At 44.6% G+C, this 25,245-nt stretch overlaps 1 protein-coding gene and 1 pseudogene across 10 annotated transcripts; both read right to left on the reverse strand.

Annotated features, from left to right (window-relative positions):
* Positions 1-668: 668 nt before the first annotated feature.
* LRRC51 (leucine rich repeat containing 51) lies at positions 669-25,071 on the reverse strand. 10 transcript variants are annotated; one of them, XM_045181808.3, is made up of 7 exons: positions 24,965-25,071; positions 14,332-14,401; positions 11,076-11,138; positions 10,309-10,446; positions 2,816-3,021; positions 1,154-1,302; positions 669-886 (listed from the first exon to the last, which is right to left on the reverse strand). In XM_045181808.3, the coding sequence occupies exons 4-7, from the start codon at positions 10,388-10,390 to the stop codon at positions 745-747; spliced, it is 579 nt and encodes a 192-aa protein (XP_045037743.1). In that variant the 5' UTR covers positions 10,391-10,446; positions 11,076-11,138; positions 14,332-14,401; positions 24,965-25,071; the 3' UTR covers positions 669-744. The 10 variants fall into 10 exon arrangements, with proteins under 10 accessions (XP_045037743.1, XP_024428417.1, XP_053781773.1 ...); XM_024572649.4 differs by having other exon boundaries at positions 11,076-11,361; XM_053925798.2 differs by having other exon boundaries at positions 11,076-12,606.
* LOC128781131 (S100P-binding protein-like) lies at positions 17,380-24,943 on the reverse strand (annotated as a pseudogene).
* Positions 25,072-25,245: the final 174 nt, after the last annotated feature.

A 25,245-nucleotide genomic window follows, 5' to 3' on the forward strand; every position in this document is an offset into this window, starting at 1 on the left:
GAGCAGTGAGATGGATGAGGGGAGGGGACTTCTAGGGACAGTAAGAGAAGTCCAGGAGATAAGGGTTCAGGGTTCCCGGGTCTTAGCTGAGGCTCGGCCCGGGCTAACCTCAAATTGGGGAAGACTGCTTGTCCTTTCTCCAGTGACAGGAACACTGAGGAAGCTGTCATTGTTGAAGCTGTCAATTTCCTCAGCCTCAGTGAAATTACTAAAAAGCGCGGGAAGGGGTTGGTGGTAGTGGTGCAGACAGACCAGGAGTACCTGATAGGGGGTCAGCAGGCCAGTGTTTTCGAGCAGAAGGTTCTTTTTATCCAATGAAATCTCAAGCAGGATCCCAACATATGAAACGTGAGACAGTAACTACTTGGGTCTGATTGAAATCAGGGGTTCAGCGATCACGGCCTATCTTCTTGGCCTCCTAACACAGGTGCCTCTGAGGCATCTCTGTGAAGCAGTTCTTAATCCCCAGATACCTGAGCTGAGGAGTGAAAAAGGCCCAGAGTTGAGGTAAATTTCCCAGGACCATGCAGTGAACCTAGATCTCTTGTCTCTCAGGCCAACAGGCCTCTCCCTCCACTGCCTACCGTTCAGTGGAGCGAGACCAGAGCTGCTGGCAGTGGCCTGAGTTGGGGGCATTTTTACATGGTACAAGAGACTTCTGATCTGCTTGAACAGCTCAAATTCTTTATTGTCAAACCAAACTGGCCATCCTCAACCTTCAAGATGGCTGCTGTCCTGCCATCCTCAGAGTGCGTTCTGCTTAATCCGGATTTTCTTGTGCTTGATATTCATGCGTTTCCACACTTCAGCGGTGGTGCGGTCTGCTTTGGTGACCCCACTGAAGTCGAGCGTGGTGATACGGGGCAGGGTGCACAGCACATACTGCCTGTGGGGAAGACTCGGGCTGGGGGCCAGCCCCCCCCCCCCCACCGGCACCCCACTCCCCTGCCACCAGCTGCTGCTACCTCCCCTGACTGCAGGAATGGAGGGACTTGAGTATAGTTTGGGGGAGACTGAGTTTATCCTGACAGCAGGAAATAATTAAAAGTCTGTACTCCCTTCCCTGACTCAAGCATGGCAGAAGGTGGTATTGGGTTTTTTTCTCTCCCCTCCTTTCCCTTAGGTAAGCCCAGCTCCAGAGCAAGGCACTTACCTATACCCCTTCTCTTCCTCTATGGGGTTTCCGTGCAGTGTCAGGCTCCGGAGCCGAGGGAGGGTGGCCAGCTTATTCACCTCTCCTAGGCGCTGGATGCTGTTGCCATGGAGGTAGAGGACACTCAGGTTGAAGAAAGTTGTCAGGACCTATTGGGGAAAGGAACCAGAGCCAGGCTGGACAGGGCTCTAGAGCTGTGCTCAGGACTGACTTGAGGGCAGAGAAGAGTTTGGGGAACAATTGCTCTCCACTCCCACCCACCACCACCACCCCTCATCCCCAGCCATACTGGATGGTTCCACCTACTTTCATTTACCTCTGAAGGGGTACAGGGGCATGTCACTGACATAGAGCTCTGGTCTGGGGGCAGGAAGCTATGGGCCTGGGTCCTAGCACTGCCTCTGACTTGCCAGGTCATTGGGCTCTCCTGCCTCTCCCTGAGCCTTAGCTGCCCTTTCACTGAAGACCTTTGGTGATCTAAGATCCTGTCACAACAAGGGACAAGGATACAGAGCATCATGCTAGGTATATCAGAGAAGCTTTTAAAATAGAGGTGAGTCCCGGCTGGTGTGGCTCAGTGGATTGAGCACCAGCCTGCGAACCAAAAGGTCGCTGGTTCGATCCCTAGTTAGGGCACATGTCTGGGTTGTGGGCCAGGTCCCCGTTTGGGAGCATGTGAGAGGCAACCATTTAATACATCTATGATATATCTCTTGCACATCAATGTTTCTTTCTCTCTCTCTCCCCCTCCCTTCCCCTTTCTCTAAAAATAATAAAATTTTAAATAGAAGTGAAATTGAGATCACTACACCCAGGGAACAGTTTCCTAGTCTTGCTCTAGCTCCTTTTCCCCTAACAGATCCTGGTCAAAAAGGGAGCAGTTTTCTCTTTTTCTAAAGATTTTATTTATTTTTAGAGAGACAGGAAGGGAGGGAGAGGGAGAGAAGCATCAGTGTGAGGGAGAAACTATCAATTGCCTCTCACACACGCCCCAACCAGGGACTGAACTTGCAACCCAGGCATGTGCCCCGACGGGATGGCACTGGTGACCTTCGGCTTTGCAGGATGACACCCAGCCTACTGAGGCACACCGGTCAGGGAAGTTCTATTTCTTTTTTTCCAAACCTAATCAGTTTATTTCCTTTTTAAAAAAATATATAGTCTTTATTATATTTTTTCCATTACCATTTAGTCCCCTTATACCTCTCTACCCCCCTATTTACTTCTTAAAACTTGAGTCTGAGTTCATGAAAAATAAGGGCTGTACTTTCACTACTTACCTCTTTCACAGAAGAACTTAGTACAAGATACAGTGGGTGCCCTATAACAAGAGCTATGGTTTTACTTCAGCCTCCTCTATGTGCCAGTTGGTGTTCATACATTCTCATTTAATTCTCACAAAACCTTTATGAGGTTGGCATATTAACCCCATTTTTCAGACAGAAGCTGAGGCTTTGGAGAAGTTAGGAAAGTTGTCCAAAATTGCAAGGGGCAAATCTAGGGTTTGAACCTACATCTGAGCCAATAGCTATGGGCTTTAAGCACAGTCCCCGTGCTCCCTCACACTCCCTCGATGGAACGTGGGAGGTGGAGAAGCCGGGGGTCTTCGGACAGGGGAGGCTCCAACCCTCCCTGACTAGACGCCCAGGGCCGGGAGCTCACAGGGTCAATGGAAGTCAGATCATTGAAAGACAGGTCGATCCAAGCCAGGTTCCCTGGGTGCTCCAGCAGCTGTGAAATCACTTGGTTGAAGTCTGTCAGCTCGGTGAGGACATTGTTGTTCAGCCACAGGGACTGGGTCAGTGGCTTCCCCGACTTTGAGTGCCTTAGTGATCGCAGCCCTGTCCTTGGCTCCTCGCTTATCAGATCTATGGGAACAAAGTGATGCCTGGGTATATCACCTTTGCCTTTCTAGCTCCGGGGGATAGGAAGGGACAGAGCTGAGAGGATAAGCAGCGCCAGCCAGCTAGAGGGTCTGGTAGGGCCATAGCCCGAAGCTTGAGTGTAGTGCAGCTCTACCCACTGTCAGCTCAAGAACCCCATCGCAGGTCCTAGAAGTCAAGTCAGCTTGGATAAGGGCCAAACACTTCCTCTCCCATACTTGGTTCAGGTCACATGCTCCTCTCATGTCTATCGTATCATTGGGCCCTTTGTGTACCACCCCTGCATATGTGTGTTAGGGAGAAGGGAACAAAAAACATTCCTATTTTATAGATGAGGAAACTAAAAACCAGAGTTGTTGGGCTTGAGCCAAGATGATGATATCACAAAATCCAAAATTATCCACTTGTAGAGCCTGTAGAATTCACTTGAGTGTAACACACTGATGTGCTGTCTCCCATTAATACTGAACAACTTACTATGGGACAGACACTGGACATACCGTGGGGAACAAAATGAGAGACTGTGCCAAACTCTGTATGAGTAATGGGGCAGGGACGAAACAGATGTTTGTATCTTGGAGGAGCTCATATGGGCAACATGGAAACAAACTGGCAATGTAATGTGATAAATGCTTTCTAAGTTGTGGAAACCCAGAAGAGAGGTGCCTAAGCCCTGGCTGGTGTGGCTCAGTGGATTGAGTGTCGGCCTGCAAACCAAGGGATTGCCGGTTCGATTCTCAGTCAGGGCACATGCGTGGGTTGCATCTGGGTCCCCAGTTGGGGGCGCACAAGAGGCAACCACACATTGATGTTTCTCTCCCTTTCTCCCTTCTCCTCTCTCTAAAAGTAAATAAAATGTTAAAAAAGAAAAAAAATGGGGTGCCTAACCCAGTCTGGAGCTTACAGAAGTTTCCCAGGGAAGGTGAAGCTTAATTGGATCTCAGTGATTAGGAGAAGGGTGAAAGGGTGAGAGGAGCGTGAGCAAAGGCATGAAGGTATGGAACAGCGTGGGCGCACGTGTGTGCGCTGCACAAGGGGCCAAGGGGGAGAAAGAGTCAAGGAACCTTGAATGCCGGGCTGAGCATCTTGGACTGTTACCGTAGGTGATGGGAAGCCACTGGAGATTTTAAAGCAAAGGAGATATTCAAATCTTTTTTTTTTTTTTAAGATCACTCTGAAGTTGTAGTATGGAGTCTGGATTTTAGGGAGTGGGTAGGACTGGAAGACCAATTTGGCTCTTTCAGTCATCCAAGCAAAAGATGAAGGACAATCAGCATGGCCTGACGGTTGACCGGATGTAAGGGTAGAATAATATCCCAGAGTATTTCCCAGTTTCTTGTTTGGGCGACTGGGCAGATGCCATATCTATGATCTGATAGGGAATTAAGAAAAGGAGAAACATGGCTGGGTAGGTGATGAGTCTGATTTGGCCGTGGCATGTCTGCGGTTCCTATAGTACAAAGCTGTGGAGAAGCCACGTAGGCAGTTGGGTGTGAAGGTCTGAGACACAGACTTGAGAGTAATCAGCACAGAGAGTGAACATGTTAGAGAAGCAGACAAGAGTCCTCAGGGACAGTGAAAGTAGGTAGGAGGCACAAGGAGAAAGGGGTGTCCATTAAAGAATTTACTGAATAATCAGGGAAGGGCAGGGAGAAAAAGGAGAGGATAGTTTGAAAGATGCTCAGGGAGTCCATGGTTTATAGGAGTCAGTATTACAGAGATGAGGGCTGTTTGAATGAAATGGCAGGGGCCTGGGGACAGAAGCTGGATTGGAATGAGTTCAATAGTGAATGGAAGGTAAGAAAATATAAGTAGGTAGTGTAAACAACACCTTCAGAAAGTTCAGGTGAGAATAGGGAACAGAATGATGTTAGAACCCATCTGTATGGACATCCCTGCCCCCTCCCTGTTTTGTTGCTGCTGCTGTTAATAAATGAGGTCCAGACAGAGGATGGGCTTTGCCCAAGCTCACAGTGGCAGGGCCAGAATCAGACACAGCCCTGGCTGAGATGACTGTTTTTCCTACTGCCCCTGTGCCTTTGGTTACTTGTCTAAAGTTGCCTCTGGGAAGGAAATATTTAGTATTCATAGTATCTGGCCAGTTTGTCTTCACCCTCCCTCAGCTCCTAGTGGACACACTTCCTCTCTTCCACCCCCAGCCAATGTTAACTTCCTCTCCTCCTCAGCTGCATGTCAGGCAGCATCCACCAGATGGCTCTCTTAGAGTGAGCAGAACTCCCAGTTGGGGCGTGAGGTTGGGGGGAGGTGGCATAATGTTACTGGAGCACCCCAACTAGTAAAGAAACTCCTAATCCTGCCTCCCAACCTCATATCTCCTGACTGCAAACTCTGAAATGAAATGACAGAGATGCATAAAAGCTAAGGTCAGAATAAGTCCACATACGCACTAGTATCCAGTGTGACAAGGCAGCAGCTTGGGGAATGCCACCAAGTTCAGAGGGAGCCACTGGTGGGATGGCATCGTCTAAAACTCGAGGTTGCTGTTACCAAGCGGGGAGCAAGGTGTCCAGGCTGCTACAGGTTGCTGCTCCCTTCAGACTCCCCCAGGGCCCTGCAGCACCTGAGGATCTGTCGAAGCTGCCCTGTTCAGATTAGGCAAAGGCAGGTCTGGAAATTGGACCACAACTAACAGCACTCAGAGAACTGGAGGCTGTCTAGCTACAGGAAGACTTGGGGAGAACCTGATTCTGTCTTCATATCTCTGGAGGGTTCCAATGCAACTTTTTCCACGTACCCCCAGAGGTCAGGAGTTACGAAGAACTTCCTTGTGGCATTCCTCACCCCATAATGGAAGGGATGGTTAGGTGTGTGTAGTAAGGAACTACCTTAACACTAGGTTTGCGAGCAGAAGCTAGAGGACTATGGGTTGGAGGGAGTACCAATTGGATGCCTTCTAAAGTCATTGCCATTTCAGGTTCTGTCATTTATCTATTAGCAAGTAGTGTATCAAGTGCCACCAAACTCTACCCTATCCTCCAACCCCAAAGTTAAGCAAGTGTTCCATAAGCTCCGGGGAACCTGAGGGGACTGGCCTTTGGGGGCTTAGATGTGCCTTTCTCCCCTCCCAGCACTCAACAAGGAGTGCTGTGCCTGGCGCACACACACAGATATATGTGCTTAAAAAAAAATAGGTGCTTCAAAAAAATTACTTTTGATTGAAAGACAGGACATCTGTACTGATTATGTTTTGTGCTGTGGAGTTAGCCTAGATTTTGGTAGTTTGACTCATTCTGAGGACTCCATAGAGGGTAAACTACAGCTCCCTGGTCAGAGCTGGCAATTCCCAGGGTAGGTAGGAGCCCTACCTACACTTCCCTTCCTCCTCTGTCACCTAAGCTATATTGTATGTGGCCATTAATGCAGCTAAAACCCTTGTAAAACACGATTAAATCAGTCAGAATTGATACCATGCATAAAAAAGATCGTGGTAGGTGGGTGTGTGCTCACTAAAGAGCACATGTATGAGTTACTATTGTGACTAACGCTAACACACATAGTACACTAAACCCAAGTAGTATCCAGTAACCTGCATAACTTCACCTGTTTTGTGAACTTAGAGGTGGCCACCAATTGCCTAAAAGAGACCAAAGCCAATTAATGGATCTAGGATATGTTGATGCCAACCTGTGCTGTGTGAGGGCGGATAACAAAAGCCAGGGACAGCAGAACTTCCCTAGGAAGAAGCATATTTCCTTAAGAATATGCTACTGTCTTCCAGTCAAGATGGCAGTGTAGGCAGACATGGCCTCTTTGCACAATCACATAAAAATTACAACTAAAATATAGAACAATCATGTCTTAGAACCATCATAAATCAAGTTGATGGAAGTCTGACTACAGAATTAAAGAAACCAGACTAGTAACGGGTGCAGACACAGAATGGGCTGGTCCCATACCCATGAGTGGTGGATAGAAATTTGGGAGGGATATCTCCAGAGCAAGGAGTTCCACACCAAGCCCCTCAGCCCAGGGTTCTAGTGCCAAGAAGATAAGTTTCCACAACTTCTGGCTGCAAAAACCATCAGGGGTTGAGTCAGTGGAAGAAACTGCTGAGCCCCAAGCAGTTCCTTCTAAAGAACCCACACTCAGACTCACTCCCTCTGAGCTCCAGTACCGGGTTAACAGCTTGGAAGGCAGCAGTGGCATACAGGGAGAAAAGTGTCTGACATCTAGGTGAGCAGAAGCCACTGTCCCTTTTCTAAACCCTCTGGTGCCATATCTGAGACTCCATCAACCTGGCTAACACTATTTGACCTGCCTGGGAGATCCCCAGGAACTCCATCCCACTGAATTTACGGTCCCACCCAAGCTGCTTTTCCAAATGAATGGCTGATCTTGGCTCATACTATACAACTTCTAAATTCTCTCAAACAGCAAGGGGCCTCAGTGAGCCCCAGGCCGAGTACTAGCTGCAGCCAGATTAGACTCAGCTTGGCTTCCCCTCGGAATTTCCAAGCCCAGCACAAGTAGCAGCCATCTCAGATTGCTTTATAGCTCAGGCAGGGTGGCTCCAGCCAAAACACAGGTAGGGGCTGACCTTTGCCCTCACCACCCTGGAAACCCCCGGGGCCAGAGCACCAAGTGGACAGTTACCATATCCCTGCCCATGCACACCTGATCCTCCACTGAGGGTGAGGTTGGTGGTAAGTGGTCACAGCCAATCCTTGCAGCTGACTGGCCTGGGCAAATCCCTCCCATTGATCTGCCAATAGCAACCAAGGCTCAACTACAGGAGGGGGATATACTCAGCTGACGCAAAGGGCGCACCTCAAGAACCCAGCTTGGCTGATAAGGGAGGCTGTGCCACTGGACCCTACAGGAAGCTTACTACATTAGTCTACACTGCCAAGACAGGGAGTCAAAGCAGCTCTACCTAATACACAGAAACAAACACAGGGAGGCCGCCAAAATGAGGAGACAAAGAAACATGGCCCAAATGAAAGAACAGATCGGAACTCCAGAAAAAGAACTAAACAAAGTGGAGATAAGCAATCTTATCAGATGCACAGTTCAAAACACTGGCTATAAGGATGATCAAGGAACTTAGTGAGGACCTCAGCAGCATAAAAAGAAATCCAGTCTGAAATAAAATGTACGCTAATTTAAATGAAGAACAACATACAGGGAAACAACAGTAGAATGGATGAAACCAAGAATCCAATCAATGATTTGGAACATAAGGAAACAAACAGAACAACAACAAGAAAAAAGAATTCAAAAAAATTAGGGTAGTATAACCAGCTTCTGGGACGACTTCAAGAGGTCCAACATTTGCATCACAGGGGTACAGAAGAGAAAGAACAAGAAATTGGAACTATATTTGAAAAAATAAAACTTCCCTAGTTTGGTGAAGGAAATAGGCAAGTCTAGGAAGCACAGAGAGTCCCAAACATGGTGGATGCAAAGAGGCCCACTCCTAGACACATAATTAAAATGCCAAAGGTTAAAGATAAAGAGAGAACCTTAAAAGCAGTAAGAGAAAAGTTAGTTACCTACAGGGGGATTCCCATAAGACTATCAGCTGATTTCTCAAAAGAAACTTTGCAGACTAGAAGGGATTGGCAAGAAATGTTCAGAGTCATGAAAAGCAGGGACCTACATCCAAGATTGCTCTACCCAGCAAAGCTATGATTGAGAATCAAAGGGCAGAAAAAGAGATTCCCAGACAAGAAAAAAACTAAAGGAGTTCATCATCACCAAACCATTATTATTTGAAATATTAAGGGACTTATTTAAGAAAAAGAAAGAGACCAAAACTATGAATGATAAGATGGCAATAAATACATATCTATCAACAGTTGAATCTAAAAAACAAACTACGCAAACAAGAAGAACAGATGGAAGCATGCATAAGGAGAGTGTTTTGATGGTTGCCAGATGGGTGGGGAATGTGTGGGAATGGGTGAAGAGGTGAGGGGATTAAGACACACAAATAGGCAGTTACAGAATAGCCATGGGGACATAAAGAACAGTGTAGGAAATGGAGCAGCCAAAGAACTTACACACATGACACATGAACATGAACAAATATGTAGGGATTGCCTGAGGGATGAGGGGTGCTGTGTGGAAGGGGTAAAGGGGGAAAATCAGGCCAACTGTAATAGCATAATCAATGAAATATAATTTAAAAAATAATATGATATTGCACCCTGGCTGATGTGGCTAGTATATTGAGTGCCAGCCTGCAAACTGAAAGGTCATGGGTTCGATTCCCAGTTAGGTCACATGCCTGGGTTGCAGGCTAGGTCCCCAGTTGGGCGTGTGCAAGACAACTGATAGGTGTTTCTTTCCTCTTTCTCCATCCCTTCCACTCTTTCTGAAAATAAATAAAATAAAATCTTTAAAAATAATGATATTGCTGAGAGCCCTGGTGTGTCCTCTCCTGTGAGGTGGTAGCTGCCCATTTACAATGACTTTGAATGATAAAATGGGAATTAGCATGGGCCATGCTGGAACCTGCAATAAACATGGGTGATGATGGAATAATCTTGGATATGACTGGAATGAATATAAAATGTCAACAGATATTTGAACTGGAAACATGCCAGTTTTGTTAATAACAAGACCCCTCATGTTTTACCAGTGGTCAGAATAGGCGTGTGTCCCCAGACTAAGGAGATAGGATTCTGACTAGGACCCTGCTGCAGGCTGTGTTTTGCTTCCATTAGTTGTTTCCTGTCTCCACGTAAAAACAGAATAAAACTATTGGCTGACAGACTGGCTTCCCAGCTTTCTTTCACCTGACTTTCTTGCTGTAGCTTGTCTTTGGAAGATGATCAATTACCCTGAGAGTCCCCTGGTTCCTTTCAGGTTTTCTGCTAATATTTTTTAAATTCTCACCAAAGGATATGTTTATTGATTTTTAGAGAGGGAGGAGGCAGGGCGGGAGAGAAACAATCAATGTGAGACAGAAACATTGGTCAGTTGTCTCCCACACACGTCCCGACCAGAGATCAAACCTACAACCTAGCTATGTGCCCTGACCAAGAATCAAACTCACAAGCTTTTGGTGTATGGGATAACACTACAGCCAACTGAGCAATCTGGCCAGGGCTCTGCAAGTTTTTTAAAAGGCTATACACCACCACTCCCACCTCTCTTTCCTCTAATATTCCCAGAAAATAAAACCCCAAAATCTGCAAGCATATGGGAAGGATCTCTTCAGGCTTTTAAGTAGAAGACTGATTTCTCCCTAGGGACCACACCAGCCTGCCACCATGGTGAGTGGAGTGCTGTGCTCTGTGGGCTGACCTTGAAGCACGTGGATGCTTCGGAAGGAATAGTCAAGAGGAGGCTCTTGCACTGAAGTGTTCACGTAGTCCTGCGTGGTCATAGCTCAGGCCATCATTTGTCAGGTGTAAGCATGGGCCCTGGGAGTCCGGGTTCAGCCTGGAAGGACAGAGAAGGACTAGTGTTCCAGGTACAAGGAGCATAGGCGCTCAGGTTTCCCCATTGCCTCCACCCCTGCTTCCTACCCTCCACTACTCCTGGCTTGCCTGGCTACATTTCTATTTTAAGATACTAATCGTGATCTTTGCATTTGTAGGGCACTTCCTACTTCTCTGAGCATCTTCATATCCCTTAGAGCTCATTGATAGTTATAACACCCATTTCTACTTTCCAGATAAGAAACGGACACCCCAGGGTGAATGCACTTGCCCAAAGTTAAGCCAGTGTGTGTCAGTTGTGGACTGCAATCATAGTCTCCTGAATCCTATTCTGAGGCTCTTTCTGCTACTCCACAGTAGTTACCATGGAGACTGTCTTGGTATCTACCCTCTGGTGACATCAGCTGGGCTATTCTATTGCTGAACAAACCCCTGAGAGCATGCACTGGATCTGGGTCTGACAGCCTTTTGTGGTCTGACCCCACTGGGGATTTGCTACTTTCTCTGTTCAGCTTATCTCTCAGCCCCATTACCTTTTCACCCAAAGACCCTCCTTTCAGCCACAACTGAATGCAGTCATATGTATGTAAACAGACACATAAAAGCAGAATCTACCTCACTCTCACTCACCTGTCACTGATGCCCAAAACTCCACCATTAGGGATTCATTCCTTTGGGTTCAGGAATTGTTCCCTGTTAAAATGGAAATACCTCTCGAGAGGGGTGAACACAATGTTATCGGCCATTTACAATGTTTACAATATGGTGTGAATTGTCTTATCGGATCCTTTCCAATTTGTTGGCTCAAGCAAAGCTGAGAACAGTTTCTTTCTTTCTTTCTTCCTTTTTTTTTTTTTGAGAACAGTTTCAAGAGGCTGGGCAGAGCCAGGAGGCCACACTCACCTGGGCAGAAGCACTGAAAACAGATTTTTATGGAGGGTTTTATACGTGACACAAACAAGACAAATGGACTGACAAGGACAAGGATATGTCAACTTCCCCTCTCTTTATCCACTGCCATCGCCTCCTTTGCATTTACCATTTCACCTGCTTTCCAAAGGGATTTGAGGTAGTTTACAGTAACACACTCAAAACAGGTTGATTTGTAGGAAATAACTGACCAACAGAAATATAATGAATGTCACAAATGCAAGCCACACATAATTTTTTTTGCACATGTAATTTAAAATTTTCTAGCTGTCGTAAAAAGAAAGGTGAAAAGCAACAGGGAAAGTTAAATTTAATCACATTTTATTTAACCCAATATATGCAAAATATCACCCAACATATTATCTATATTAAAAATTGAAATATTTTACACTTGTAGTACATCCCAGTTTGGACAAACTACCTATCCAGTGTCCAGTAGCCACATGTGACTAAAGGCCCCTATACTGGACAGTGTGGACGTTGGAAGTATAAACATGGAAAAGAAAAACTGGAAGCCAGATTAAAGAGAGAGATGTACTGAAGAATTAGGAAACTAGGCCTATATGTAGTTCTGAAATTTCCAGCAGCCAAAGCCAAAAGGAAAACATTAGGATATGTGGCTCTCATCATTTGATTCAAAGAAACGAAGAGTTTGTAAGCAGAAAAACACAAATGTTCTTAAAATGGAATTTCTCTGAGAAACTATGGAGTTGACAGTTTGCAATTCAGTTTCAGCTTAATACAGTCCCAGTAATGTGTGCGTGTGTGTGATTTAACACATGCAAGGGCGGACTTTAACAACCACACAGCAGTGAGCCTCACCCCTTTTCATCTCATGGCGCACAAAAACTAATTGCTACCATTCTGTGCCACACCAAAAAAATAGTTTCTGCCATCTGACAAAAATAGGGGTAAGTTTGATTCATTTACACCAGACAGCTACTGTTGTGTTGGCTGTTGTCACTTTTGTGTGTGTCACTGATAAGGACTTTTCTTTTCAACGATGTTTAAACACTACGAGGGGGAAAAGAAAGAACGTGATAAAGAGGAGACACGAATCTTCTTTCCTAATTGATCCTGACTACAACTCAAGTAAAGCAGGGCTTACATTCGATGTAAAACGACAGATTATTTCAGGCGCTTTACTTATAAGTAAACCACATAAACAGCCCGTTTTTATTCTGCTTTATCGATACTCCTGTGGTAAGAATGTCACCATGGACGAAGAAAGCTGGGAAGGCAGTTAAATGCACATAACATAAAATGCAGCAAGAATTCCACATGAAATACTAGACTTAGAGGCCAATGCCAAATATGAGAGATGCCTTTTAAAAAACAGATTAAAACTCCAGATTTTACCCACTACCATCTTTAATTTAAGGTGAACACGCCTGATAATGAGGGGTTTTTTTCTCCTCAAAGAATATCATGTTAACTGCTAAGAACAGTTCCCTCCTCCTCCAGTCCAACAGATTTAATTAAGCTGTTGAAGCTTGGGAAGAACAGAATTATTTGAGCAAAGAGGAAATGTGATTGTCACTCATTTGATTTGGCCAAGGCAATGCTCCCATTACACATTCAGACTTAAACCCTTTTGTGCCATGAAAGCAGGAACACGAGTCTTAACTTTTTGCCTAAGCAAAACACTGTCCCTTCACTCCTTGGGTTATCCATGGGGAACTAGACAGCGGTAATGCTAGTTATTCCAGCCACGACTAAGTTTAGCTATGCTGTGGTTCCAAAGGTGAGACAGCATAGTTCAGTAGTTAGGAAAATTCCTTGGCAAGTGAATAGGGAAACTGAGACAGCTGAACAAAATGGCCGAGTAATTCACAGCCAGGTGCAGGTTGTCAGCAGGGCAGAAGGCCCCAAGTTCCTGGCAGGGGGGCAACACTGGGAAAGCAAGGATCTCACCTGGCCTTTCCTCCCTGGAGATAATATCAAGGCCTCAGTTGTGTTTCAGCACCAGGCCCAGAAAAGCAGTAGAACCAGGTGGTCGATGCCAGAACCAAGTGCAATGAGGAAAGACCGCCTGCCCTGTCACTGATGGATCAGTGGAAACCGTGACTCTGAAAGGACACACCTGGAGAACTAATGAATATTCTACTGAAACCCTCCCCTGAGACCCACCCTAAGGTTCCTGCCTGCAAGAGAGAGATAAACCCCAAGACAAAGAACCCAGCACAGCTTTCAGGTATGCTCTCCCTCTGTGGAGCAGCCCACACCATTCCCTTCTCCTTCCTCCACTTCTTTCTTCACATCTCCTAAACTCCAAGGCAATGGGCAGCTGAGAGCTTATTCCAAGTTAATTCCTTGAATCTGTCCCCAAAATCCCCTTTTCTCTGACTTCCCAGGGAGCTAAGGCAGCCCAGCCTAGGTTCTCCTGTTGCTTCCTCTATGCAAAGCCCTTCCTTGTTTCACTGTCCCCAGATTTAATAATGCATCCTCAAAGTCACCTGGACTCGGGTTGTGAAATCTTTCCTGCACGAAGTCAGGAACCCACACGCTATGGCTTGGCCCTAGGCAGACGCACTCAGGGCCAGGCCCTTGTCTGGTGACAGTAGACATTTGCTTGTCTACTCTGTCAAGCTAATTTAGGGAAACCTGGAGAACTGACTGATGTATTAAGTGACAACTGAAAAAGTAGATTTGACCCTTTGAACAGAACTGGGTTTTGGGGGTTTTTTTTGTTGTTTTTTGCATTTTGGTCTCAGAATTAAACCAAATGTCCAAGAAATAGAGACTCCTTAACTGGATAAAAACAGTAATACTTAGGGGCATTCATCTAAATGTATTGGTGGCTTAAACGACCAAGCTTTTCCTGTCAGTTTCTAACCAGGGGAAGGATGTTTAAGACGGGTTATTCACACACAAAGATGGGGCTGATGAAACAACAAAACCAGACAGAGGCAGCCAGCCCAGGATCACAGGCTGCGCTTCAGCAACTATGCACAACCTTTCAGGGGGTGAACGACAACAGCAGGAATGCTGGACTGCAAAATCTCCCGAAGGACGTCTACAGCGGTCTGTAAAGAAAGAATAGCAAACTCCTCAGACATCCATTAAGATGGTTGCACAGGGTCTGTCTACTTGGGTTAGAACACCACACCCAACGATCAGGTAATGCTTTTGTGCACAAGCTTAATCACAACTATATTAGACTCACTTTAGCAGAATTGTGAAACTCGTGGGGAAAGACTGTGGAATGTTTCTGTGGAGATAGGTGTCCTTTTCTCCTCCTAATCCTGTCCCCTCGGCCACTAGCTTTTCAGTATGGGCCTCCTCTGGAAATCACTTTTAAGATCTCTAATTCAACCTTTTACAGAAATATGTAACATCTCACTAAACATCATGTGAATTTCAGAGGTTTTATCAAAGGAGTAGATGATAATATCCAGGGTCTAAAGGCACCTTTTGTTAAGTAATAATGGAGACAAAAGACTGCCTCTCCAAAGTTTCTCTCCAAGGATGGAGGCTCACTAACACATGACCTCATACTTAAAGTTGGGGCTCAGAACATGAAACTGAAGACACATCAACACCACTGGCTTTCTGCTGGGTCCTGGAGTCCAGGTCCTCAGTGAGCCGCTCTTCAGTACAGAGAGTAGGGAACCTTCTTAAGAGGCGTATCCATGTCTAACAGGAATATGCTGGGCGAACTCTAGAGAGCACAGTGGTCATGGGAAAAAAGGAAAATCCTTGAAGAAAGGCGGAGAAGACAGTTACAAGACCACGAATCAACATGGGTCAGTCAGCAGTCTTCTGTCAAAGTTAAGATGTATAAGATTCGCAAACACTATTGTGCAAAGTAAATTTGATGAAGAATGAAGTAAAAGCCAAAAAATAAAGGCAGATAGTAGGTACAAAAAGGAGAGGTTTATATGTTTTCTAACAGAATCTTTATTTTTAAAGATATTTATTTATTTTTTTAGAGACAGGGGATGGGAGGGAGAAAGAGAGGAAGAGAAACGTCAATGTGTAAGAGATACATCAAATGGTTGCCTCTCGCATGCCCCCAACTGGGGACCTGGCCCGAAACCCAGGCACCTGCCCTGACTAGGAATCAAACCAGCGACCTTTCGGTTCACAGGTTGGTACTCAATCCACTGAGGCATCCTAGCCAGGGCAGATTTATACTTTTAACTTGTCATTTCAACAGGAGTTTTGTCCTGCCCCATCCTACTTCAAATATCTTGGATCACTAACTTTAAAATTTTGACAGTTATTTAGAGATTCAAATAAAAAAGAGGGGTTATTAAAAGTGACTTGTATCCACTTATAAGTCATGAGTAATAATTAACACTGGCTTACAGCCTGATAAAGAATCTCTTCCTTAGATTAAAAGATGATTTTGTTATGCACTAGTTGACTTCATTTCTGCATAAAGGTGGGTGTTTTGCTTGAATCTGGGTGTTTTGGCTTAATGTTGACTTTCAGGAGGTGGTTACCTTCAATTTAAAGAAAAAAGTAAAAACTGTATCAGCTTAACACTGCTTAACACACACACACACACACACACACACACACACACACACAGGACTTTATACAAACATTCAAGTCAGCAATGAGCATTTCCAGAAAGTGACAAGTTCTTTAAATACAAATATTGTGAAAAAATAAAATTCAAAATCTGCAAAGTTCAAAACAGCAGATGAGATAACGCTCTGGACAGGACTCTGGACCGGGGGGTGGGGGGGTGTTCATTGTTGATGAAATGAGATAAACGGGCTGTCCTGGATATCTCAGACTCTGGAACCACTGGTGGCTTCATTTATTCCTGTCAACCCACGGAGTCACTATCTTTCCATAGGTTTCTGTCGGAACCAGGCATAGCTTTCTTTTTTAAATTTTTTAAATTTTATTTTTAGAGAGAGGGGAAGGGAAGGAGAAAGAAGAGAGAAATATCAATGGTGGTTGCCTCTCAAGCACCCCCTACTGGGGAAGCTGGACCGAAACCAGGCATGTGCCCTGACTGGGAATCGAACAGGCAACTCTTTGGTTCACAGGCCCGCACTCAATCCACTGAGCTACACCAGCCAGGGCCTAGGCATAGTTTTGAATGGTGAGGTACTAAGGATGCAAATGGTTATGCATATGATGACCTTGATCCATCAAGGAACACAGTTCCACCAAGGCACCTTGGTTAGAGTTCATTGAGTCTTTTATATGAGTAAAGACACTCCTGACATAAATTTGCTTCTTCTATTCTAGATGTGATTGTGGAAATGTCAGAACATTAGTTCTTGTTTTGGCTTGCAGAACAGGAATGACTTTACCTATTCTCTCAGGGACTTTCAGCTTTCCAGAATCCTTGTCAAGAATATCTTTGATGAACTTCCAGCCAAGATGGAGGCACAGGTAGATGCACTTTGCCTTCTTGCACAACCAAAAGAAGGACAACAACAAGTTTAAAAACAAAAAATAACCAGAATTGCCAGAAAATCAAACTGTATGGAAGTCCAACACCAAGGAGTTAACGAAGAAACATTCATTCAGACTGGTAGGAGGGGCAGAGATGGGAAGCCAGGGTGGAGAGAACGTGAAGCAAGGTGGCAGCTGGAGGACCAGGCAGTCCCACATTTGAGTGCGGATAAACAGCAACAGGAGAAAAGGAGACAGTTAGCTATAAAGGAGTTCCCATAAGACTATCAGCTGATTTCTCAAAAGAAATCTTACAGGCAAGAAGGGGCTGGAAAGAAGTATTCCAAGTCATGAAATGCAAGGACCTACATCCAAGATTACCCTATCCAGCAAAGCTAACATTTAGAATGGAAGGGTAGATAAAGTGTTTCTCACATAAGGTCAACTTAAAGGAGTTCATCATCACCAAGCCCCTATTATATGAAATGTTAAAAGGACTTATCTATGAAAAAGAAGATGAGCAAAAATATGAACAGTAAAATGACAACAAACTCACAACTATCAACAACTGAATCTAAAACAAAACAAAAACAGACTAAGCAAACAACTAGAACAAGAAAAGAATCACAGAAATGGATATCAATGGGAAGGAGAGGGGGGAGAATGGCGGAACAGGTACAGGAATAAGAAGCATAAATGGTAGGTACAAAATACAGAGGGAAGTTGAGACTAGTATAGGAAATGGAGAAGCCAAAGAACTTATAGGTACAACCCATGGATATGAACTAAGGGGCAGGGAATGCTGGTGGGAGGGGATGTATACAGGGCAGTGGGATTAAAGGGGAGAAAAAAACGGGACAACTGTAACAGTACAATCAATAAAATATATATTTTAAAAAAAGAATATCTTTGAAGAACTTGAAGCAACTAGAAACCTCATTTCACCAGCTGATTTATGTGATCCATTTCTCCAGGATGACCCGATATGAACTGTCTCTGAAGGGTCCAAGATCTGTGCAGGTTTCTTACTATCAGGCATACTTTTATCAGGGACAGTTATTTGAAAGTTATTATTTGTTTTTTTTTTAAAGATTTTACTTATTTTCAGAGAGAGTGGAGGAGAGGGAGAAAGAGAGAGAAACATCAACATGAGAGAGAGAGACATCAATTGATTGCCTCATACGCGCCCTAACCAGGGACCGAACCCACAACCCAGGAATGTGCCCTGAGGATGGAATCAGTGACTGTTCACTTCACAGAACGCCGAACTGAGCCACACTGGTCAGGGAAAAAGTTATTATTTGAAGGAGAAGGGAGCAACGGCCCATCCCAGGCAGAGTTATTGGGAATGATCTCTTCAGAATTAGTGCAACATTTGCTTTTATTTGGGCTAAGACTATCTTTTCTCATCTCTTTTCCAAGGGAGGAGGGTTTTTCAATATCTTTGGATGTCTCTATCTTGTCTTTATGAAGCATCACAAACTGTTGGATTAAATGGTGCAATAACTGTTAGTTCCACAAAATTCTTTTCCAGTGCAAAGTGTCTATTTAATGGTTTCGTAGGAGTTGGTCCATGACCAACTGATGTACTTAGTGAAGGTAATTTGAAGAGGCCAGGAGTCTCAGCTACTGGTCCATAGCAACCCAACTAATTTCCCTCATCCTCATTTGATAGATCATCATCTTTCAAGAACTCCTGCCTCTGTTCCTCTGTGAAACTGAAATGACCATCTTTTCCTTCACTCAAGTTCAGCCACAAGTCTTCCAATACATACTCATCCAAGGAACCCCTAGAGGGCACTAGTGAGCACATCACATTGTGGGGAGCTGCTGGTGTGATCTCTGCCTTCAACAGGAGACCAAATGGAAAAAGGTTTTTGGCTCTGGCTAGCTGTTCCTTTCAGGAGACTTGTCAAAATGATTGACTCCCACCTTCCAGATTGTTTTGAATCAAATCCCAGGCATCACATGATTTCATCTCCAGAAGCAGGGCTGAAGCCTGGGAGAAAGACTTTGGCTGTTGTCATTTTTTAATTTGACAAACTAAGGGAAAAGAAGTCAGTGCCCGACTAGATAGTCAGGTACTGCATGTTTTAAAAGTTATTGCAGGACACTGGGTGAAAATCACTGGTTTAGAGGAGTGAAAAGTGAATGGCTTCCTTTCAAAAAACAGCATTCTCAACTGAGCTTTGGGGAAGTACAGGCTTGAGTCACTGAACAGCTGAACTCTGTCACGTGTGGGACTGACCAGGTGGGCATGGATTGTTGATTAGGGAGGTCTAAATCTTTTAAATAGCAAATATACAGAGAGACAATGAGGAACACATCGTTCTTTTGTAGAAATAGAGGAACCTGACTTGTGTTCTCATCTAGACAGAAGCCCATTCCCCTTGAGACTCTAAACAGGTCTGATGCCTTTGAGCCAGGTTGGATACTTTTCTCAAAGTAAGACCTGGGTTAGGTCTCTAGAGTTTTACACTACTGAACATGAATTTTAGCTTAAAATATTTAAGAGCAGATTTAAAAAAAAATTTTATCTTCATCCAAGGACATTTTTCCATTGATTTAAAAAATTTTTATGTTTTTAAACATTTTTTAAAAGAATGTATTTATTTATTTTTAGAGAGAGGAGAAGGGAGGGAGAAAGAGAGGGAGAGAAACACCCATGTGTGCTTTCCTCTCACACACCCCCTACTGGGGACCTGGCCCACAGCCCAGTCTCGTGCCCGACTGGGAATCAAACCTGTGACCCTTTGGTTCACAGGCCAGCACTCAATCCACTGAGCCACACCAGCCAGGGCTTTTTTGTTTTGTTTTGTTTTTGTTTTTCTCAGAGAGAGAAACATTGGTTGTCCCCTGTACATGCCCAGAACAGGGACCAAATCCCACAACCTAGGTGTGAGCCCTGAAAGGGAATCAAACCTGCAAACTTCTGGTTACAGGACAATGCTGTAACCAACGGAGCCACACCAGCCAGGGCTTAATGGCAGAATTTTAATGTTAGTCTCCTTGTCCATCAGAAAACCTCAGTGCAGTTCTTAAGAACTTCTAATTTTGTGTAGCACTGGCTCCAGATGCATTTTGGGGGATGAATTAGGATTAAAATGGAGCCCTAATTATTTGGATAACTCTCCACTTTGAAAGGGTTATTAATCTCCATTTAAACAGCAGCCCAGGCTGTGAGCTAGTATTGTGTCTTATTAATCATCTGTCACAGAACCTGGCTTACAACAGGCACTCAGGAAATGTTTGCAAGACGAATGAATGAGAAACTGCCAAGTACAAGATTTCTGTTTTGGGAGTATTGATGCTAAGCTGCTCGATCTAACAATTGGCTTTGAGGTTCAGCTATTTCAGTCCACACCTCATTCACAGTAAGATACTCAATTCAATTCTGCAAACATTTGTTGAGTGCTTGCTGCCCTGTGCCTGACCAGAAGGGATGAATCCAAGGTACAAATAGTAGAACCCTGCCTGTCATGAGCATGGGAAGACTTGCTGGGTTCCTACTGATTGTGGCAAACCAGTCTGCATCCAGCTCTAAGAAACAGTTGCCTACTTAGTGAATACTGTCCTGTTTTCAATGCTCAGCTCTTGTTTACCTTTTATGATGAAGACCTTCTTTCCAATTAAAATTGATCAGCCCTGGCTGGTGTGGCTCAGAGAACTAAGCATCGGCTGCAAACCAAAAGGTTGCTGGTTTGATCCCAGTTAGGACACATGCCTGGGTTGTGGGCCAGGTCCCCAGCTGGGGGTGTGCAGGAGGCAACCAGTAGATGTTTCTCTCACATATCGATGCTTCTCTTCCTCCCTTCCCTTTTTCTAAAAGTAAATAAATAAAATCTAAAAAAAAAATTGGATCACTATATCCTGTGTTAGATTGATTCCTTTGACGATCTCTATTCATGGTCTCCCCTGCTTCTATCCCTTTTGGACTACTCTTTTAGTTCCATCCACTCTGATGCTGGGCTAAGCCACGTGACTTGCATAGGTCAATGGGATGTTGGTAAACAAGAAGCTTAAAGAGAGGGCTTGCTCGCTTGCCCTCCCGCTCTTTGCCAGTGCCAAGAGAACATGACTGGCCTGATGGGATATGAGAAACATGTGCAGGTGAGAAGTATGTGAAAGAGAGCCAGGGATCCCACCAGAGGCCATCCTAGACCAGCCTATAGCCAGCCTACCCTAAGTAAAGATGAGGAGAGTCACCTAACTAACCCAGAGGTGACTGCAGACACATGAATAAGCTAGCCAAGACTGGAAGAAACATACGGCTGACTCAGACACTTGAAAGCAATAAAAATTGCTTATTGTTTTAAGTCATGATGTTTTGGGATGGTTTGTTATACAGTAATAGCTAACTGATAGAGGCTTCCACTGTACTTTGAACAAAATTTTATCATAGCCTGTTTCCTCAACTGTGAAACAGACATACCCTATCTTGAGAGCTATTGTATGTCTTGCAATAAATTGAGGCAGTTGTACTCCTTATACTCATTTCTTCATAACCTACTTCTTAGGGTACTTATACCATTCTTGTGAGCTTGAGGACAGGGGTAGTAGTCAGAATTCTTTCTCTCTTTCCTCCATTACCCTGCACTGAGCCTGGCAAAGAATGGGTATTCACTAAAAGCTCGATGGACCAATGAGTTAAGTGGAAAAAAGAAGAAATGAAAATGAATGGTGTCATCAAGGTGTCACACGGTGAGCCTGACTGCTGGGGAGAACTGACAAAGCCTTTGGCTGCCTTGCTGACTCCAGTGGCTGTTTTTGGATTCAGTCTTCCCATCTGCCATTCTGCCTCATAACCAGGAACTCGTCAGATCTCAGCAGCTTCCCTGTCTGGCCAGGCTGACTGACTTGACTGGGTTCAGGGCATACCTGACTTGTTTGGGAATTATTTTCCAAATTAGAAGTATCTTTTACTCTTTTCCTTTTTTTAACTTTAGAAAGTTAACATGAATGGGGACAATTGTAATTGAACAACAATAAAAATAAATAAAAAAGTTAACATGATTACTAAATAAAGTCAAACACCATACAGAAAAAAAGTACATCAAATAGAAACTAAAAGCCTGAATCTCCACCTCACTCTCCAGGAATAATCATGGTTAATAGTTTGGGAATACAATCTCCTAGAATACATATATAACAAAATTATGTATATTTTAAACTAAAAATAAAACACATACTGTCTATTCCTTTGTAACCTATTTTTTCTTTTCAAGTTATTGTACTCTTACCCTTTTTAATAGCTGCAGAGTATTCCATAAAGATTGTGTGTACCCTATTACTTTATTTCCTTAATTTAACTAACTAATCCCAAGTTGATGGATATGTTTTCAGGTTTTGGAAATTACTAACAATTGCAATTTGATTTGTTGATAGCCTATTCCTGCCTTCTCTCAGGTAAGTAGCAACGTGACGGCACAGGAAGTTTTGAGTAATAAGCAGATGAGGACATCTGAAAGGAGATTCAATGGCCTGGCTTAGAGAGGGTTTCTGTTTATGGGGTACAGGTGGAAGAAAAATCAAAGAATGTCATGAAGAGCCTGCCAAATGATCTATGTTCTGGGAAGTTATATTTCCAAGTGCCAAAGGCAGGCCCAAGATTGAACCTAGCTCCTGCCCATCTCTCTACTCCCATCTCTTACCCTCACCTCCACATCTGCAGTTCAGCTAAACGCAAGTACTCGAAGTTGCCTCGCTGCCTCAAGTCCTCTGCACAGCCAGCTTTTTCTGTTTGTAATACAGTTATTTTCCCCTTCGCCTTGCTAATTCTTACTTCACAACTCAGCCTGGGTTTCATCTTTTTTGAGGAGCCTACTCAGATGCTCAAATCTTGGATGTGAAACTTCTCTTCTGGGCTTCCCAAACGCCCTGTACTTATTGCCATGGTAGCACTCGTAACACTAGGGTGATCTGCTTACTATCTGTATGTCCATAAACTTCACCAGGACAGGAACCATGTCTTTCTTATAACTGTATCCTTATAGTGGTGGCAAGTAGTAGGTGCTTAACAAATAACATTAAAAATTGCTACAGTGAATAATACTGTAGAGAGAGAGAGGGACATGAGGTTACTGTCAATGAGTGCTCTGACCTGGTAGTGCTCTGAGGAGTCAGGGAAGACATTTTAATCTTTTTTTTAACATTTTAATTTTTAAAAAGATTTTATTTATTTATTTTCAGACAGAGGGGAAGGGAGAGAGAAAGAGAGGGAAAGAAGCTTCAACATGTGTGAGAAACATCAATAGGTTGCCTCTTGCACACTCCCAACTGGGGACCTGGACTGTAACCCAGGCACGCGCCCTGACAGAGAATTAAACTGGCGACTTTTTGGTTCATAGGCTGGCACTCATCCACTGAGCCACACCAGCCAGGGCTAAATTTTTATTATTACTATTACTATTTTATTTTAAGGGAAGAATTTTTAGAGAAGAGACTGAGGATAAGTACAAATTAAGTAAGTACAAATTAACTGTAGTGATGGGTGGAGGGGAGATGAACACTGCAAGCAGAAATAATAGGCTCTATGGTAAGAGGCTAAGTGGAAAATTTGAAGACTTTACAAAGGCCATATAATTGAGGGGATAAAAGGTGGGTAAGAGGCAGACTGGGATGTTGGACGATGCTAAAAGCAATAGCAAACCACAAGGTAACTTTTTACACAGGGGTGGGTTGGGGAAGGTGAACAATATCAAATTTCCATTTTTGAAGGATTACTCTGGTTGCAGTGTGCAAAATGGCTGGGAGGGAAGGCAGGAAGGGCGCCATGGTAGTTAGGACTGTAGAAGTAAAGCTATAAGGACTTTATGATGGATGGGAAATGTTTGGGTTTTTGGCTTCTGTAGTGGTGGATAGAGGTGAGAACGTTGAAGAAAATCCAAGTTTGCAGTACACAGAGATTATGAGTTCAGATGCAGACATGTTGAGTTTGGGTTGTTTTTTGACATATCCTGAAGTTGTTGTTGAAATGGCAATTGACTATATAGACCGAGAGCTGGGTTGGGGATATACACTATGTACATCCGCATACAGGTGGTAAATGAAATTGTGGATGTGGATGCAAATACTCAAGAAAAGAACATAGAGTGAGGTGGGAAGTGGGCCTAGGACTGAGCTTGGGGAGTCTTTAAAATATTACGTGGACCAATCAGCGCCAGAGCTAGATGACAGCCAGAAACCAGCTAATCGTGGCAGCATCAGATGGGGGTACTGTGTAGCCACATTTTCCTTTCTGCTGATTTCCATTGCCTTCAGTCTCTCTAGTTCCCTTTCCTATTTAAACTTTCAAAGAAGTATCTGAAACTCATTCAGGCTGAGGTGTAAATAATCCAAGGTGGGCCATTCAGGTTTCTTTTCCCTGGGGCAGTTCCTACTCCTTGGAGCAAGTTCTTAAACTAGAGTGGCAGTAGGCTCGTGTTGGAGACTTGGATGTATGTTGGCACTCTGAGGTCTAGTCCTAGCTGTCACTAACTTGGTGTGTGGCCTTGGGCAAGTCACTGAGCCTGTCTGGGTTTCAGTTTTCCAAATCCGTGAAATAGGGATAAATAGCCTTGATTCACAAAGCTCAAAAGACACACTGGATAGGAAAGAGCTGGGTGAGTTACTAAATGTAATGGGTCTGTCATGAAGACTGTAAAAGGAATGAAGCTCTAACATTTATGAGAAGCAGATCATGGAGGAGCGTAGAGAGAAGTGGCAATTTGGGGACAGGACCCCAAAGTGTGTGGAAAGATCCTGCTGAGACTCTGAGAAGGAGGCTTTACCCTGAGGCCTCCTGCTTGGAAGGAAAGGGGTTAGCACAAGCCCCATAAAATTTTTTACATCTGCAGTATCAGGTAGGGCCTGTGATTTACTCTGATGTTACTCCCAGATCTGGAAGACTCAGGGTGTCAGCTCATCAGGAAAACCAACCCTATGACAGGGCATTTCAGATCTCCCAGGGTGTCAGGGAGTTGAGGCATTTGTAGTAGGGAGCCCCATCTTTGTGATGAGGAGGTTCTTAAGCACCTGTAACCTGTAAATTTATCTCAGCGCCGTTCCCTCCCCGCTCGTCTATCTCCTACGGGTGTTGTGTCTCGATCACTGTGAAAGAGAGTAAAAGTGTTTTTTTGGGGGGTGGGGGGGTGGGTCTTACGTCTCCGAGAAAGGAAGTACCCTTCCGCTTTCCACAGAACTATTATTCCCTGGAAGGAGTTTCCCATTTTCCCGCCCGTCCGACTCACCCGCAGCTGCTGCCCCTCCAGCCTCCGCGTCCCTCTCACTACCTCAAGGTTACCCAGCACAACTCCATGGTAACTGCCTACGCCACTGACATCCCGGCCCAACCCCGTAAACACTGCTGCAATCCCTGTCGGGAGCTGTAGTTTGTCAGGGGCGGGGCTCCAAGGCCGGGGATTTGCTGGGATTTGTAGTCTTTGCCCTCAAGTCGTGCGGGGGGGGGGGGGGCGGGGGGGGGGCGGGGGGGGGGCGGGGGCCGGAAGTAGTGACACCCCTTCTTCTCACC

Source organism: Desmodus rotundus, chromosome 5 (genome assembly GCF_022682495.2).
Source record: "Desmodus rotundus isolate HL8 chromosome 5, HLdesRot8A.1, whole genome shotgun sequence".
Classification (NCBI taxonomy): Eukaryota; Metazoa; Chordata; class Mammalia; order Chiroptera; family Phyllostomidae; genus Desmodus; species Desmodus rotundus.

Excerpts from the sequence above, each read along its gene's own strand:
- LRRC51 (XM_045181809.3), bottom strand. The coding sequence starts at position 10,390 with ATGACCACGCAGGACTACGTGAACACTTCAGTGCAAGAGCCTCCTCTT. Across the intron at positions 3,022-10,308 it reads AAGCATCCACGTGCTTCAAG|ATCTGATAAGCGAGGAGCCA; the intron begins GTCAGCCCACAG and ends TTGTTCCCATAG. Across the intron at positions 1,303-2,815 it reads ATCTGACTTCCATTGACCCT|GTCCTGACAACTTTCTTCAA; the intron begins GTGAGCTCCCGG and ends TTTCCCCAATAG.